At 41.9% G+C, this 19,094-nt stretch overlaps 1 protein-coding gene across 1 annotated transcript in view; it reads left to right on the top strand.

Moving 5' to 3' along the window:
• The first annotated feature begins 4,874 nt into the window (after positions 1–4,874).
• Positions 4,875–19,094, top strand: part of PRKAR2A (protein kinase cAMP-dependent type II regulatory subunit alpha) — a 56,262-nt gene continuing 42,042 nt past the window's right edge. Inside the window, exon 1 of the mRNA XM_064723984.1 lies at positions 4,875–5,348. Within this exon, the coding sequence (XP_064580054.1) occupies positions 5,099–5,348 (250 nt within the window). The 5' untranslated portion in view covers positions 4,875–5,098. The remainder of the gene's footprint in view (positions 5,349–19,094) is intronic.

Genomic DNA, 19,094 nt, shown 5'->3' with positions numbered 1-19,094 from the left:
TTAAAATTATCCAAAATATTTTTAATGGACTAAAGGTAGTGTCAAGGTAAAAAATTTCAAGTTGACACAAGTATTTATATGTATTTATTGAAAAAAAAAAAGTTGATTTTTTTTCTCCTGTCTTTGCACTATTGATAGTCCCACATGATTTGCTGAAGTATAGAGTACTCAAGCTATTCACTCTAAAGGCTAACAAAATACAGACTAAATCTTGCTTACTGTCACAAGCAAACCTACTCCTTAGAGCACCTAAGTTTGGTTTCTGAGGTTTAGCACTTTCCTGAGAAGGAACCACAGAGAGGCAGGAGCAGCAGTTTCATCTAGCACATGGTGTTCAAGGGTCTCCACATCCTGGTTTTTAAGGGCAGGATCACTTTAGTTTGTTACTTTTACTCCTGGTAAAATGCAAACTCAGAAGGTTTGTGTACATTATGCACAAAGTTACATGATGTTTATGCACATTTGCAGCAACTGGAGAGAGTAGTGGGTAGAAAAACATTTGAATGTTAAACATAGAAAACTTAAATTGCATAACTCAGCATGTTTTTTACAATGGGGGTGGTCAGCTATGGGAGCAACAGAGCAAGGGAAATGGGAGTTTTTTCATCTCTTTATATCTTAAAATGAAGACTGGATAAATTCAGTTCATAATGATGTGGCAGCCAAAAAATCTAAGGAAAAGTGTCGGAGAACAAAGCAGACAGAGCCATTTTCCTGCTATGTAAAACCAGGGTGAGCCCACATTTTGGCCTGTGGAGACCAGAACTGCACACAGAGCTCATGAAAGGCACAGAGAAGCTGAGTAGCCTCAGAAAGGAGCATTTCATGTCATCCTGGGGAAGGAGCTGCTTTTGGAGGAGAGACCAGCAGGACTGTCAGACCTTAATTTTGAGAGGGCTGAGGTAAGATCGAGGTTTATAAAATTACAAACTAGCAAATAAAACACAGGCAGAAACATAATTTGCCAAATCCTGCAATACCAGGAGTAGGAGGAATTTGGTAAATCTGGGAAGAGTGCTCCAGATCTTAGAAAAAGAAGTGCTGCTTTATCTAACAGGTATTTAACTTCTGGAACTTGCTGCTGGGACAAACCTTGGTTGCTGGCTTCAGCACCAGGGGGATGTGGAAAACGTGAGGCTGTGTTCACTAAAAACTGTCATCAGAATATTTAGTGTTTTCTTGCATGATCCTTGTATGGAATTTGAAGGAAAGTGTAATTAATCCAAGATGTACATATGTTTATGTAGTGTCTGAGCTCTGGCTGGTGCTGACAGGTTTATGAGAAGTGAATTATTACTTGTTATAAAAGGATTTATTTTACTTTTTAAGGAGCCAGTCGGGAAGTTTAATCTGATTATTTTTCCCCAGTGCAAGACTACACAGACCATTTTGCTTTTTCTGCTGGCAACTTTGCAGCTCCTGCCTGAGCAGGACAAGCACTGGAGCTCCACAACAGTTTCACTAATGACACATCAAAGTCACAAAGTCTGGGTAGAACAGGCAGAGTAAAGGGAAGAGAGACTTCACCATTTGGGAGCACAGGCACGTAGTATATATGGGAATAGCTTTTAGCCACTAAGAAATTATTAGGAGAACTATATACTGAAAGATATATATTTTTTTTATAGGAATGCTGTGGGGACCAGCTTCATCAGCTACACAAGTCTTATCTAACTCCATACTGGCTGCTGAACATGAAGCCATGAAGCCAGAGGAAAGAAATTACATTGGTCATGCTGCCTGAATTAAAAATGTTATTATAGAGGGGATCAAATTAAGGCTGCAAGTGCATCTTCTAATTTATTTTCTAACATTCTTTTTAATGTGAATGCTTATTATAGTAATAATTTAAAAAGTTATGCAAATTCAGGGAGAAAGAAAGCAGATGATGTGCTCTCTGAATGCACAGCAGGCACTGTAACAATTAACTTCATTGCCGACAAGCTTCTTGCATATTTGTGCCTTCAGTTCTGATGCTTACCAAAAAGAAAAAAAGGTATATAAAGAAACAGGATAAACTGTGGCGTAAATCAACTTGAAAATGCACTTTGTGTGACCTTGGATGCTTTTGATTTTGTCCGTTGACCTTCAGGAAGAGAATAAACAGAGCTGTGCTCTTTACTTTCCCCTGAAGCTGATTAGCTGTGTGTGGACATATAAATATCAGAAGGCCAATACAATGTAGCCCTTCAGAGCCTTAACAATATTTACTGGTAACACTTTTCTTTCAAATAAATAACTAGATTAATATTCACAGACACAAATGACACAAAATTATCAACAAACATTAAAAGTTAATACAAGAGCTGACTAATGCCAAAAGAAGGCAATTGTAAAGCTGTTGTGCAAAAAAGTGGGAAAGAAAAATAAGCGTACTCCCCTGGAATTAGACTTTCCCTTTCTTCCTTTGAACCTTCTTGCTTTTTACTGATATTTTGTTTTACTATTTTTACAGAATTTTTAAAATTTCATTTTTACCTCTTCATCACCAGCAATATCTTCAGCACTCAATCAGCAAAGGGAAGATCTTGTTAGAAATCTTAATTTTTTGGGGGGACTAACCATAGTTTTCTCATTGATCAGAATCTTTCTCTATACCAGTTGTGTCAATAGCTAAAGCACATATATTGAGCAGTGAGATGAGCTCTTGTAATGTTTGAGACCATCAGACAGATAATAATGGTAGGAATGGCAAACGAAAAATCAGTATCAATTATCTTTTGAAAAAGGCAGTAGAGTAGCAGAAATTAAGAGCAACAACTTCATACAAAATCTTTGGATAAACTGCTGAGATGTGGCAAATCTACCTTCTGTGCTTTTTGAAAAATTTTTCACTTTGTATGGATGAACAATGTAGTCTTACCGTGTATGAAAATATGGGAGCTGCATTACAAAGAACACCTTTATGTGCCATGAGATTTCCAAGTGGCCTCCCTCAGTGAGCACCACCAGGAAAAGCCCTGGATGTGGTGCTCTGGCACTGCCATGCTCCTGCAGCAGGGATGCACAGGCTGCCTTTCTCTGGGAGTGCAGTGAGAACCATCTGGATGAGCGAGGGGACTCTTTGGCACACGAGCAAACAAAACCAAAACACACAGCACGCTGCCTCAGCCAATTCTGGGCTTCTAAGTGAAATTTTATATTTTGAGAACGAGTTGATTTCTGCTGTTTTATTGTTGAAACAAAAGAGGAATAAAATAAAAATATGTACAGTGACAACACGCAGCGGAGTCACTAAGCCAACATCCGTATTCTCCTCGAGTCATGTTTGCACAGGTCTGTTTTGTCCCACAAGGAGCTTCCCAGCAACGTCAAACCTTAAGGGCCGATGGCTCCGCTCCACGCAGCCCTGGGCATCTGCCAAACCTCCCTTGTACACACAGATAACAGGTTCTGTACAACAAGCACAAGCAAAAATCTGAATAAAGCACAGTTAAGGGCATTTCAGTGGGTATGTCCAAAGCTCGTGTATATCAGCAGTGATGTGGGTGATGAGGCACTGACACAGATCTGTGGATGCCCCATGCCTGGAACTGCTCAGGGCCAGGTTGGATGGGGCTTGGAGCAACCTGGTCTAGTGGAAGGTGCTGCTGACCACGGCAGAGGATTTGGAACTAGGTGACCTTTATGTCTGCAATTCTTATCTGTAACTCTTTATTATTATCAGATCCATACTATTGCCACCCTTTCAGACTATATCATGGCTCTATTCTGTGTTTACCAAAAGGTCTGAAGACCTTGTACTGGCTTAACTGTTCTCTAATGACATAATTCTGACAAGAACCTGGGGGTCATAGGTCCTAAATCTAACTCCAACCAAGAACTGGATGGAAGTTCGATTGAATCCAACCAAGGTAAAAAACCCCTCATTCTCCTGCTGCTGTGGGAGCTTTGGAACACCCTCACATGCTCTGTGAGGAAGGAGAACCTCTGTCTCTGGCACTGGTGAGGCAATATACAAGTGGCTTTGAATTTTTGACAGCCGTGTCTGGTTCTGGGCCCCTCAGTTCAGGAAGGACATTGAGGTGCTGGAGTGACCCAGAGAAGGGACCGGCACTGAGGAAGGGTCTGGAACACAAATCTGGTGAGGAGAAGCTGAGGGAGCTGGGGGTGTTTAGCGTGGACAAAAGGAAGCTCGATGGGGACCTTATTGCTCTCCAGACACAGCTGAGAGTGCAGCCAAAGGGACAAGAGGATGTGGCCTCAAGCTGTGCCGGGGAGGTTTAGGCTGGACATTAGGTGGAATTCTTTCACAGAAAGGGTGACTAGATATCCGAACAGGCTGCCTAGGGATGGAGTCACCGTCCCTGGCCGTGGTTAAGGATTAAGGGCTGGATGAGGCACTCGGTGTCATGGTCTAGACACGGCGGTGTTTGGTCAAAGCTGAACTCACTGATCTCAGAGGTCTTTTCCAGCCTAATTGTTCCGTGATTCTGACAAGGAATGAGCGTACGGGGGCACTGATGTGAAATCAGAGAAAAATAAAGACGCAGCAGCGACGGCCGGGAGGCACCCGCCTGACCTGCGCCCTCCCTACACGCCGCCGCCAGCTGTGGCCCGGAGCTTTCCCAATACCGCTCGCAGCCGGCCCAACCCGCCGTGACCGGGGTTTAACGACTGCGGCGGGCGCAGAGCGGCGGGCGCCCATCAGTTTTCCAGACAGCGGAACCATCCAGGCACGCACGCAGTGACCCCGTCCCGTTCCTGCCGACTCTCCCCCGCTCCCCGTGCCCGGTGCCCGCTCCCGGTGCACGGTGCCCGCTCCCCGCTCCCGCCCCGGCCCCGCCATGCCCCGCCGTGACGCATGAGCCCCCCCGCCCCCGCGCACGCGCGGCCGCAGCCCCGCGCCCGCTCCCGCGCCCGCTCCGCGCCTGCGCCTCGGGGCCGCTCCCGCCCCGTCCCGTCCCTCCCCTCCGCGCCCCGCGGCTCGTGTGACCGGAGCGGCGGGAGTCGGTCCGCGCCCGTCTGGGAGGCCCTGAGCCCGCACCGCCACCGCCACCGTCACCGCCACCGCCGGCCGCGGACGCGGGGAAGGGCGGACGGACGGAGGGAGGGTGGGAAACAGGGAGGCGAGGCGGCCTCCCGGGTGTCCGGCACCATGAGCATCGAGATCCCGCCGGGCCTCACCGAGCTGCTGCAGGGCTACACGGTGGAGGTGCTGCGGCACCGGCCGTCCGACCTGCTGGGCTTCGCCGCCGAGTACTTCGCCCGCCTGCGGGATGCCCGCGACCAGGAGGCGGGCGGTGGCCGCAGGGTGGTCAGCTTCGACGGGGAGCCCATGCAGACCGAGTCCAACGGCGACGAGGAGCCCGACCGCGGCGACGACGAGTCCGACTCCGACTTCGAGCGTAAGTGCGGGGCTGTCGCGGAGGGGGCGCCGGGAGCGCGGGTCCTGCCGGGGGCTCCAGCCCGGGGCCGCCTCCCCGCCGTGCCCGGTGCCGCGGCCGCCGCCGCTGGGCAGGGCGGGCAGCGAGCGGGGATTGAATGGGGGCGAGGCTCCGCCGGCTCCCGCTGCCGCCGCTCCCCGTGGGCTCCGGCCGGGCTCCGGGAGCCCCGGATGGCCCCGGCTGTTGGGCCGGAGCCCCGTGCCGGGGGTGTCCGGCGCTGCCCCGGGCGGCCGGAGTGCCCCGGGGTCTGACCGGGTATCGCCGGGCAGCGAGCGCGCTGCCAAGCATGTGATAGGGAAGATCATGTGTTATTGTGCAACCTCTTCTGTACTTATCTTTACATTTCTGTCTTTAAATCGTTGTGGACGAGTGTGGTTGGGATTTTTTCGCAGAAACCGGGGTGGTTTATTGCCGCTGTTGTGTATTTAAAGTGGCTGTTATAAAGCACTGAAATAACTTTCGTTATTTAGCAACATATTAAAATTCTAAGCCACTTGTATATTGCTGTTTATACTGCCAGCCTCGAAGATGGAAAAGATACTTAGCCTGAGCTGGACAATGAAATGCCATTTGTGATACTGAAATTTTGATTCTGTCAGAATTGTACTGTGTGTTTTAGGCTATGCAGAGTGTTTGTAATCGAGCCTCAGTGTGAGAAGTTATTTAAAATGCCAGTGAATGGTGGTGCTTGGCACACCCAGAAATTTTTGGACTGAATACTTTCTCATTATTAGAAAGTAGCTTAAAGGGGAGGGAAAGGTGAGAAAAGGCGTGATTTCCCTGAACTTTCAGTGCCCTCGATTGAAGGTCTTGTGCCCTTGACCTATAACGTAAAGGTTTCTGACTTTTATTGATAGAGGATCCTCTTTTAGACCAATTACTGGATGTCACCTTGTGGATGCAGTGTGCTCTTAACAGCTACTCCCTGGTTAACAGTTTCAGAGAAGCAGGAAGGAATTATGCTATGGAACAAATAATTGTTTTTTTTTAAGGAAGCATTGAGACACCAGCTATTTTTGCAGCGCTTTTAGGCTGGGAACTTCATAAAGTGAAACATATCTTAAGCTCATGAAAATAGACAAACAGGACATGGAATGTGCGAGAGGACGAGAGTGAAATGGACAGTCAGGTTGAATTGAAAACCAGTTTGCCGTCAGTGTCTGGGTTTGGATGTTTTTACTCATGAGACAGAAGTTCTGTTTAGGGCATAAAGAATAATAGATGAAAGGTGAAGGGTAAAGGTGTGGACGCTGGTAGTGACTGAATTGAATTTAGGGAAATGTTCAAATATGAGCACAGATTTATGGAAATTACAAGTGATTTTTTGCCCTGCAACCAAGTCAGCAATATTTTCAAACATCTAAATATGAAAGAAGTTAGACTTTCTTGTGAAATGTATTTTAAAATTAAACTCCACATGAGAAAAATGTCAGATAGTTGGATGTAATTCTTAAAAATGTGCAATGTCTTTGTATTTAATATCTTCCTTAAAAAAAAAGGAACCCAAAACACAAAAAAACCCCCAACTAACAAAACCAATCAAAAAACCCACTCCACCAGAAATTCTAATGTCTTTGGGTGCAGTTTTGCTATTTTGTGATCAGTTTACCTAGATTTGGGGTTTGAAATACTGCCTTCAGGGAAAGAAGTGTAGAATTATATTTTTGAATGTTGCAGCTGCAGCTGGAGGGATCCTGTGAAGTTAAAGGTTTTTAGATAAAAATGTAGAAATTTAATGGTGCCATACAGCTATTTAAATGCAGCTTTCCATAGCGAGGCTGTCCAAAGCAGAAGGGTGGTTCCTTTGCTTCATGTTTCTGCTTATCATCTTTCTATCTTAGTCAGAGAGAAAATTAAATTAACAAGGCTGGGCACTGTCACTTCTTGTAGTGGAGCCCTTTGTGCAAGTGCCACTGTCAGTAATGCTGGTTTGCTTCCTCTCTGAAAACCCAAGCTGTTCCCCCCTTGTGGCTTCCCAGGAGCAGTGCCATGTTCTCTGTGACAGCAGGTGAGGATCCCTCTGGAGGGTCAGGGAAATGATTCTTTCCTTCATTGTTTAACAGTGACAGTCATCCATGGCTATGTCTTATTTAGGTTTCTGTTGTAATATTGTCTCCATCAATGAAAAATGTTAATTTAGAGGTACTGGTTCCTGATCACTGTCATAGGTAGGACAGTACTTGGGCCTTGTGGAAGACAAGATCCTGGGTGCTTATATCTGCTTAATATTTAATGATGTGGAGATGGGGGAAGCATACACAATGACAGGGCCACATAATCTCATTGAATTGAATACTGTTTGTAAAAACTGCAGCTTTTCATTTTAGGCAATTTAGGAAAGACTTTGGTGAATTTCACTGTTCTTCCCTAGGTTATGCTTTGTTACCTTTGATTTGCTGCGACAGGTCACGTGGATCTTTCAAACATGTTTCCATGCCTGTTTATAAATAAAAATATGAAATTGACCAGTTGTTTTTGTAAATGACTACGTTAAGGAAACCAAAAGCTAGTTTAAACAATTACCCTTACTGTGTATGTTGGGAATAGGAGAGATCTTTAGAAATAATGTGCTTTTCTTCGTGTGTGTGTGTCTGGCCCAGTATGAAATCTGTGTATGTCACTGGGCTGCATCTGCACGCTCAGGCTGAGATAACATTGCAGATAAGTTATGTGGGGTTTTTTGTGTGCTGACTGCATATGGTAACAGAAACAAGTCAGAAGGAGGTCCTGGCCTTTGGTGTAAGCCTTGTGGCAAATGTCTTCAAGTAGCCATAGTGATGCCACAGTGGAACTCCATCCATGTGGTAAAAGTCACTGAAACTAGCTAGGCTACAAAAAAACCCTCCCAAACCTTGATTCTCTTAGGATGATCACTCTTGGGTGATGCTTAGGAAATTATTTCCAGGTTTGTGTTTCCTGTCTGACCCCCCTGGAGTTTCATCCTTGGTTTTAACTGGTTTTGTACGTGTGATCAAAGGGCATCAGGATGTGGCTGTTCAGCAGAGTGCATTGTAAGGCATGCGTGAAAATAAAATGATGATGATAGTTGTGAGGGAGCCTCCAAAACATTTATCCACTGGGCTGTGGCAGAGAATTTAAGAGATACCACACTTTCCTCAGAGCCTTGATTTGTTCGGTATAACTGCAAAATTGAGACGTTGGGAGGGTTGGGAAAGGTGCAAAGCAAGACCTTCAAAAATCAGCCTGAGAACGTAACCAAGGACAGATACATATTCTTAAAGTGTGTCCTTGACCATGACACTTGTACTTCTAACAAGCAGGCTCTGAATGGATGTGTTGAGGCTGAAATTAATGCCACAGAAATGGTCTGTTCACTGTTTGAATTACTGCTTTGGGAAAGCTCCTGTTGAGGAGCACACCTGAAGGAGGCAGAGGCTCTGCTTCCCTGTCCCTTGAGGCTGTTGCACAAAGGTGCAAAGTGCTACACGGTTAACTTACTGTTTTGTCTTATTTTTTGTGACAATAAAACCACCTGTATGTGTTCTTGGGGGTATTAAGTATAACTAACAGTGGCACTGAAATATTTTTGGGATTACACTAATTTGAACAACTCAGATGTTTCAACTAATTACAATTATTTTATTGCAAATAGAATTTTTCCTTCTCAGGATTTTGCCTTGATGTTGAAGGAAAGATGATGTGCTTTTCAGCTGCTCCGTGAGCAAAACAGAGCCCTTCTTAGTATTTTGCTTTTGAAATAATCCTGTTCAGTATGCTGTCTTGTTGTGATGGGAAATGGTGCATATGAATCTGGATGGGCAGGTGAAAAGATTCTTTAGCTCTGCATTGAGCTTCTCAGTTAAAATTCGAGGATTTGCTAAATGTCATCTTTAAAACATCAGTAGAATATCTGAGCAGAAGGGAGTAGAGAAATGCTCGTTTACATCATTAGATCTTGAATGTGGTACAGAATAAGAGTTCAGTGCATCTTTGAAATATTTAACTATTTCATTGCTAATGGAAACACTTGGTATTAAATTAAACCTGTTTTAGGTTGCCTATCTACTTATTTTTAAGCATCATTTGCTTATGCTTTCTTATTCTGAACCTGTGTCCTGTGGAATTCCTCAGAAATCACTGTGTTATATCAATCACAAAGCATTTATGCTCTGCCTACATCAATTCACAGGTTAGGCATAACTCCTTGCTGTTTCCCTGAAATAATTCAATGAAATTTATTGAATTACAGGAATTGGATGATGTTAAAACTTTTGCAGTATAGCATAAGAAGAATAGTGGTCCTTTTGAAAAATACTGTTCAAGTTTTTAGATATAAATCATATTCATGGGGATTGTACATGCTGCTGTGAGATACCATCTTTAAAATTAAAGTACTTCGAAGTTTTTACCAGTGCTTTCACCTACTTACTTCATCCTGAACTGTTAATTAACTGGTAATAAAGCACACTAGCTTTCTCTTCAAATGTGCAATATAAATTAAATCCAAAGAGTAGCTACTGTATTTAAAATCTAGGCAGCACAGTGAGCACTCTCATAATCTGATAATTACTAGTTCTGCATACTTTTTTTAAAATAGTGGTTATAACAAAAGTGTTTTGTGCTCTCCATCAGTAGCCTCTAGATTTTTAGGGAGGTAGAGGAAAAAGCTGGGTTAATGGTTGGCTTCAGTGATCTTAAAGGTCTTTTCCACCTTAAACAATTCTATGATCTGATTGCAGTGAACCTTTGAATTTGGTATACAAAGGAAAGAAATGCACATTCCTGCTTTATGTTCTGAAAGGTATGTTCAAACAAGCCTAGTGACCAGAAGGTATAGAAGAAGCTTTAGAGTTTTATTTATTCATTGGTCTCCTTCAATGACATGAAATCAATTGTAAAGCAAAGAATTAGTGATGCACCTGTGTTTTAAGAGGAATAGATCTCTGCATTTAATTTTCTAATTGTATTAATTTTTGGCAGCACAATATCTTGAATGTGTTTAACATAAATATGAACTGGACTACTGTTGTGCAGCTGCTGTACTTGCACGTCTTTGCTTTTACAGAGGCAGTTCTGCATCACTTAAATATGAAGGATTAAGTAGAGTAGCTGCTGTTAGTACTAATGGAACTTCACTCCCTCTATTTATCTTGTTCTCATGGGGGAATTTTGAAGATAAACTAAGTATTAAGGGAGACTGATTTTACTTCTTTTTAGTTGTTTGGACAGAGCATGTAAATACTTTTTTTTTTTTTTTTCCCCGGAGGCCTTTTTGTTTCTGTATTTGTTTATCACAATAAAATTGCTTTTCAGCATTTGTTCTTAAGGTTGCAATTACTGTATTACAAGGTTAGACTAGGAATTTTTTGAACTAAGTAATGTAGTTCTAAGGATGCCACCAATTGTAGCTCATGGGGCTTGAAGGAATGTTTCATCAGTAGTCCTCATACAAAGGAAATTTAATGAGAATGTGTCTGTAATACATCCTTACCTGAGACGTAAAAGAACTAGAAGTGTGAAGCAAAGGGCTAAAAGGTCCTGACTGGCTGAGAAACAGAGAATTATAATGGGTTTGACTGAAATTCAGATATCCCTGGATATTGCTAAATGTGTATTGGTTTACATCAGGAAGGATGAGCTTCTATGTTAATTATCAAAGCTAAGTTTCTTGCAATTTTGCCATAGTACACGTGGAGTTGTTTTTAATGTCTTGCCCTCAGAACTGTTAATATTCCTGTAACATCTATTAGATATTCCTTACAATCTCTTGAGAAAGATGCCCTCTTACTTCAGTTTGTAGTTAGTGGCTTGACATAATTATTCTGCTTGAAGTGATCAGTGTGTCCTAAAATGTGAAGAAGCATGCAGTATTTTCTTTGTTTGTTTAAAATTTCCTTTTAATTTGTATTTGTAGTCTGTTGCATACCAGTCACTTTTCACATAACTCTTAAGCTTGTTATTTTCAGAAAGAGCTTTAGATAGTTGCTATAACTGTACAGATAAATTCTTGACTGTTTCTGCTCTCTTGATATCCTGCAGTTACTCTGTGTACTGGCTTCTAAAAGAGCATAACTAACTATGAAGTGGGTAACTAGCCATTAGAAATAATTGCTGAATTCTTAAAAGCCTCTGTTTTCATGTTGAAGAAGTTCATTGTAAGAAAAGTTGTAAGAAACTTATAAAATGGTGTTTTTCTAGCTGGTTCTAAAATTAAGGCAAAGGAAGATATCAGTACTAGACATGGTACTGAACATTAGCTTCTGTTTAACTTTGCTATTTTTTGTTCATTTAATAAACTAATATTAGAATTGAGGCAATTCCCCTCATGCTAATACTGAAATTTTCTTGTACCCTCTTACCTAAAAGAGAACAATGGAGATCTCAGGGAAGAGGAGGAGACAGCAGAGAACAAGCTCACTCGGAGCTATTCACCAGTCAGTCATTAAAAACCTTAATGTCTGACAGAGCAGTTGCTCATTATTCAAATGAAGACTGGAAATGTAGCCAAGATGAGCTATGAATGTTTCCCACTGGCTTCAGTAACGTTTTCAGCTTCATGAATGATCATTCATATTTTCTTGTGAAAGAAGAGGGAGACAGTAATGAATATAACTCAACAAACGTGCTGGTTCCTATTTTAGAGTGATGTTATTCCTTCCTCTGTGATAGTCCTGTAGATTCCTTTAGTTATGGTTCTTTGTGTTCCATGCCTGTCTTTGCATCAGTACTTCTGTGGTATGTAACAATTGTTTGGTGGTTTTTGATCCATCAAGATTCTTTGATTCATGCAGATTTAATTTTTTCCTGAGGTACTGTCAGTTCCACAGCAAATGGTGTGCACTCTTCTCCAGTCTGCAGTTTTCATGTCTTTCTACCTCACTGTAATATGAAACAGAGAAGGGAAATAATAAATCAAACAAACATTGGTTAGAAAAGCAGCTGGGGGGAAATCTGGAAAATCTGAGTTTGGACAAAATGCTCTTGCATAGAAGATCTGCATAGTCTTACTATGATAGTAATACTAATAAAGGTTGTGTGCTTATGAGATCCTTTAATGCAAAAGCTTTTTTTCCTTTTAAAAATATGGGTCTGAAAGAGGGGCCATTGGATAGAAGCTCCAGAAATCCACTGTGCAGAACAAGCAGCAGTTTTGTGGTCACGGTGTTTTACCATGAGAATTGTGGAGGTGATGGCAATGTTGTCTGCTGTAGTGGGAAGGATGCTTACAAGAGAGAGGAGGTTTAGAGGAAAGCACCCTGTCTTAGAATTTTCACACTGCTAGGATTTGGCCTCTGTCTCATAAATACACAATAAATCATGTATAACAAAGGCCAGCATTTATTAGTAGCAGTTTTGCTGCTAGTCCTTTCCATACATTTCTTTTCTCTGTAGAAATGGTAAATGATTGAGAGTGGCAGCTCTCTGTGCATAGATGTGGAAATTCCCTTTAGGGGAGAAATCATCTTTAGGAACAGCTCAGGGCATGAGGTAGGGACTTGCAGGTATTCCTTCTGTAGCATTGTTTTTATTGTCATTTAAAACCAACAACCACTTTGGGGTTTATTTTGTAAGAAATGCTAAGGCACTCTCTGTTCTCTCCTTTTATTTCCTGGTGGCTTGCAGAACAGCTTTGCTTCTGTTCAGAAATGGTCTCCAGCCTGCAGGGGCTGGCATGATGTCAGCTTTTGGTGTGAGGTCATCTTACAGAAGTCTGGAACCCTGCATTCCTTTTTGGGAGTTAGTGAAGGCATGGTCAGATCAGGGGCCTGACCAGCAGAGCTGAGCAAATTGTCACAGAATCCCACTCTGAGCTGTTGTGTGGATTAGGATTGCAGGTTGGAGGAAAATGCATGTTCTTCCAGCAGTCCCTGTTCTGTCCTTCTGGATCTGAGCGTTGTCATTGCAGAACATTGTGAAAACGTGTGGAGCCTGTGTGGGGAATGAAATGTGGGTTTTGGATGAGGGATGAGAAACTGCTTTGTAGTTTTCCTCTGTATTTTTGAATCAACTGTGGTGCCAATTTCCTCATTCTTGGTGATTGCATATTGACAAACTGCTATAAAGCAGGATGTCACAATGGCTCTTCATTTCCATTTTGGTTCTTCCTCCCTTGGGACAGCATATTGTTTTCTGCTTCCTATTGAGAAAACTGTGTTCCATAGAAGAAATTAAAAAAAAAGACACAAATATTTTTGTGTTATTTTTCCTGGTGAGGCTCCAGTAAACACTTATTTTCGTGGCAACACTTGTGCTAATTATGATCGTTCAGGAAGAATTGCTTCCTCAAGGACATTTGTAGTGAAGGAGCTGGTTCTCATGGGTATGGGGGTACCCCTCTCTGAAAGATTTCTCTTGTACAGCCCTGGAATGAAAATGCTAAGATTTAGTTGCCCCTTTATTAATTTTTTTTTTCAGAAAAAAGTATTTTTTCAGAAACAATTTTCAAACATTTGATGTTACCAGTGTTTCTGATTAAAATGTTTAAGTATTTGTAAGACTCACAGGGTTCTCAGGTTCATAAATTATGAAAGATGGCTTATTAGAATAGATTAATATTTATTCTTCTGTCTTTCACACCTTTGGGGAGGGATGGGGAAAGATTCCATGTATAGTTTTGTTATAAAATGCTAAAAATTAATTATATTCGAAGCGGGGATATTCAGAGACCAATTTTTGTAGTGTTAAACATTCCTGGATACCATGTTTGTAATTCTAATTTTAAGATCCTGTAACTTTATGATAAAAAGCCACAAACATGACTTGTATTTTTTATGAGCATCTCTTAAATCCCTGTGAAGTAATTTTAATTTCTTACTGCTGGAAACATAATTATTAACTGTTTAACCAATTATTTCATAGCACTGTGAAATAATATAACGTTGCATGATGTGTACTGATTTTTCTAGTGGTTTTAGCTTTTCTTAGCTTTCCATAGCTGGAAGATCTGCAGTGTGTACATTTGTTGTGAAGCACTGTGTGACTCGGGGGAGTTGTATCCTAGAAGTTCTGCTCCTAGAAATCAATTCATCTGGAAGCTGAACCATGCAGCACTTGCCACCTGCTGTGCCTCAGTTTGGTCAAGGAAGTTTTTATCGTTGCATCCAAAAATTGTCAGAATGAATGTTCTTTGTCCAAGGCTCTTGCTGAGACTTTGGACATCCATGAGCAGATTTGGCACAGTGCTCAGGGACCTGGCTCAGTGGTGGATGGAGCAGTGGTGGGTTTGTGGTTGGACTCAATCAATTATCTTAAAGGTCTTTTCCAACCTAAGTGACTCTATAAAGAGGATTTTCCTTGGTCTGGGTAGAACACAGTGATATTTTTTACTATTATCCCTGCTTAGGATACAGAACATATGTCTGCCTTCACCCTTCCTCTTTCCCAAAAATCCTCTTCCTGTGAAAGTGCACAGGATGCAATTACTGGAAGTGTGTGTGGGGGGCTGTCTTGTCAAAATACATTTTCACATGGAGATGATTCTTTTTACAGCTATATGTTGTAAGTAACTGTTGAATGTTGATATAATGTTGTTAGAAGTGTAAATCTGAAGGAAGAAAAGCTATGAAACACTTTATTTTGAGATGCAGTACAGAAGTTGTTCTTGCTTACTAATTTGGTTCTGTACCATAACCTAAAGATTGACCACATTAGGAGATAAAACAGTTTTAAATTTTAAAACATACATATTTATAATCCACTCAAATTTATTTATGCTTTATTTACTAAAAGAAGCTGTAACCAAATTATATCTCAATGAAACAAGGTTCACTTGTGAATTACTGATGAATATATTGTACTGGCAGTGAAGTAGTACTTCATGTTCTGTGCTCATAATATCACAAAATTGCCAGAGATGTTAATGATGCTTCTGTAGAATCTCTCATTCTGCTGTGTACATTCTGCCTGATCAGTTTGTGTCACCCCTCAGTCCTCAGGCTGCCGCCCTCCTGCAGAGCCTGTGCTGGCTCCTGGAGAGGCACTGGGTGCAATTCACATTTTGTCACTAGAGAAGCACCAGACAAGAAAATGATCATCAATTGTAGCGTCAGTTGTGCTCACATGGAGGATCCTGCACCTTAGGGATGAGGGAAAGCAAGGCAGAAAACCTGGTGTGTGTCCAGTGTTGTGACTCTGAAACTCCCACTACAGCGTAAAATCCTGTAAATCCAGTGTACCTCTTCTATCACTACTGTAGATAAATCTGTATATAGCAAGGACACAAACTGTGAGTTGGTGTGGGGGTTCTGGTGTGTTGGGTTTTGCTTTGCCTTTTTATTTTATTTTTTTTTTAAGTGGAGAGCAAATCAGTTCCAAGTATATGTAGAACTTATAAGCAACTGGTTTCTGGTTTGGGTTATTAAAAATGTGGTGTGATATATTATACAAATTTTTTTCTACAATTTTTTTAATGTATCATCATATAGGAACTCCAGTTCTTTGAATAAATTTTCTGTAGTTTCAGAGATCAACAATACATCATCAGTCTTTTTTAAGCACTTAATATAAATCCACCAAAACGGTAAAAATCAGACTTGCAAAAGAATTGAGCCAGCTTTTTATACTGTTGCTCTTTTGAGAAAGACTGGTTTGAGAAAGGTGATTTAGAAATTGTTCATGCAAGAATGAGCCTTCAGAGGTGATTACTTGTGCAGGATAGAGTGCTAAATCCTAGAAAGGTCGTAGCTGATCAGCTGATAATAGATGCCTTTTGTGACACTGGCTAAGCTGGCTGATACTCCTGCTGAGGGTTGTCCAGGATGTGGATGCACCTTGATTTTTATGTGGCATTATTAGAATAAGAAGTAGTTTGGTATTGCAGTATGTCAATACTGAACATTGTAAAAAATGCCCAAGAAAGTGCTCACTTTGCAGTTGTAAAGAATGTGCCCATAGTAAGAACCTGTAGAAGCCCAGGCTATTTCTCAGCCTTGCTCTTCCTACCTTTCTTCCCTTAAAAAAAAACTCAGCCAAACAAATTAAGCCCCAACAGCCAAAAATCTGTGCAGTGGCCGTGTCAGAATTTGTAGTTATCTACCTGAAAAAGGATACCTGAAACTAGATCCATCTACCTGCAGATGAATTTTACTTCTACTTGCATTGGAAGTTAAACTGGAAGCACAGCATGGATTTTAATAAGCTGTTGAGGATCTGTGTGGAATTTCAGAATGGTTGAGTTTGGAAGGTGCCCCTGGAGGTCTTGCCTGGCCCCTTTTATGAGGCAGGACTGCCTGTAGTGGTTTATTTTTATCCACCAGGACCACGTCCAGGTGGCTTTTCAGCTTCTTAGGGGATAGAGGCTCCAGAACCTCTCTGGGCAATTTTTGCCAGTGTATGGCCCCCCTGGCAGTAAAAAAGTCCTTCATGATGTTCAGGTGGACCCTTTGTGGATTTAACCTTGTGGCCACTGGCTCTTGTCCTGCTCTGAGTGCCAGTGAGGAGAAACTGCCTCCATTGTCCTTCAGTGCCCGTCAGGTATTGATAAGAACTCCTGTGAGCCTTATCTTCTCTAGGCTGACAGTCCAGCTTTTTCAGTCTGTCCTCACACCAGAGATGCTTCATGTCCCCTCATCTTCTTTATGGCCCTTTGCTGGACTCTGTCCAGTATTTCCATGAGGCTTTTGTTCTGGGGAGCCTGGAGCTGGACAGGGAACTCCAGGTGTGACCTCGCCAGGGCTGAGTAGGAGGTGTCACTGTCACATTTTCTGAAAAATCCTTTTGCCAGGATTTCTTCTCCTGGGAAGATAAGAAACCTCAGAGAAAAAACAATATTATCTCATTTGCTTCTCCCTGTTTTGCTGCTTTGGAATGTGGCTGGAGATTGTTTACCAACAGGTGCATGTTTGATTGGTTTCATGTGAATTGTTTTTACTTAATGACCAATCACCATCTGCTGTGTTGGACTCTGAGGAGTCAGTCACGAGTTTTTCATTATCATTCTTTGTAGCCTTCTGTCTGTATCCTTTCTCTATTCTCTAGTATAGCTTTAGTATTTAGTACTCTTTAATATTATATAAATATCATACAATAATAAATTAGCCTTCTAAGGACATGGAGTCAGATTCACTCCTCTCTCACCTCATCCTGGGGACCCCTGCAAATACCACAGAGGAGGGAAAGACCACATCTCTGACACAGAAACATTGCATCAGAAGCTGTCCAGAGTGCCCTGGCACATAAATGTGTGCTTATGCCTTGAGTTAAATGTGGATGTGTGAGATTAAGCTCTGAATCAGCTTGAAGTGACACTTGATTGAAATTCCTTGTGCTCTTTTATTCAGATCAAATCATATGACAGCACGACCTATTGCAGTTTTATCTTATGTAAAAACACAGTATGTTTCATCATTCAAATGTCAGCAGGAATTGGTAATGAAATACCAATACTTCATTGGTAATGGAGTGACCCAGGCAAAGAACAATGGGCTTTTATGTGCCTGTTGTATCTGTAGGATGCTATTCTTAAATTTTACCTAGATCCCTGTAATTAATCAGTTCTGAACTCAGGTTGACCTGGCAGATGTAACATGCCTGCTGGGTATGACACACCAGGCTCTCTCCATGCTGCTGGTTGTTTCTGCTGAGCTTCAAATCTCCTGTTCCATATTTTTCTTATAAATTGCTCTTTTGTAGAAGTAGTTCAGTTGTTTCATACTGTCACATGAGATACACCTGACTGTGAGGGTGACTCCAGCCTATTTTGTCTGAGACTAAACAGCTCAGAGGTGAAAGGAAAAGCTTCTTAGGCTGCATCTCATCTGCAGCTGCCCATGATAATTTTTCTTTTCTGTTGTAGTCCAAACTTAAGCAGACCAGCTGCACATCACTGATGGAAAAGGCTGAGACCAGCCCAGCCCTTTTTTCCTTGGCATTGACACAGATTGGAAGCGCTGCTGCAATCAGTGGTCAGCAATGGGTTTGTTGTGTTCTCAGATTTGGGACTGAGACCCAGCTCTGCCTTCTCAGTTTCTTTACTTTCCCACCCTTCCATCAAATGGTGGCAGATCTGCAAGTGCAGGCTTGAGACTGAGCGTACACATTGAGTGTATGCATGCTCTGAACACAAACAATTGTGTCTTCCCCTTCTGTTAACTCCCTTATCTGTGTTGAGAGCTGCTCTGAAGCTAAGAGGATCCAGTAATCCAATTAGTCTATCAGAGGAGGACACTGGATCATGATGACTCTGTTCTGATGTTGCCTCTACTTGCATAATTATTTTTGTGGTGGTATAACTGTGTACCTTTATGGCTTGTGGTCTTGAATTTTGGCTTTGTGTTTGTTACAGTACAGTGGCAAAGGTGGTGGAATATAAATTCCCCAAGGAAATGTGTATTTCATGAAAAGCAAGTGTTGCTGTTCTTAGAGTTCCTTTGTCATTCTTACATACTGATAGACTGAAATTTCTTGCAGCTTACCTGAGACCAGTTTGTCAGTGTAACAACCAGTTGCTTGTATTGGACAGAGCTTTGGTTTGTGTGTATAAACCTGCACACACACACATACAATTTTCTCTGTCTGCAGATTGCTGCTCACTGCTCCATTTGTCAGAAATTTAAAGCAGAGTACCAGCAGAAAATATGCAGGTGACTGGGAAAATGTAATTTTGTGTTACCATGGTTTGGCAAGAATTTGAAGCAGATGATAATGCTGTTGACTCAGGGTTGGGTGGGTTTTTTTAATTCCAAGAAAAGGTAACTATATTGTTCATTCTCAAATAATTAGTCTGACATTGTAGGAAAGTATCTTAAT

Source organism: Zonotrichia leucophrys, chromosome 12 (assembly GCF_028769735.1).
Source record: "Zonotrichia leucophrys gambelii isolate GWCS_2022_RI chromosome 12, RI_Zleu_2.0, whole genome shotgun sequence".
Taxonomy (NCBI): domain Eukaryota; kingdom Metazoa; phylum Chordata; class Aves; order Passeriformes; family Passerellidae; genus Zonotrichia; species Zonotrichia leucophrys.
This window is presented reverse-complemented; position numbering and strand designations above follow the sequence as displayed.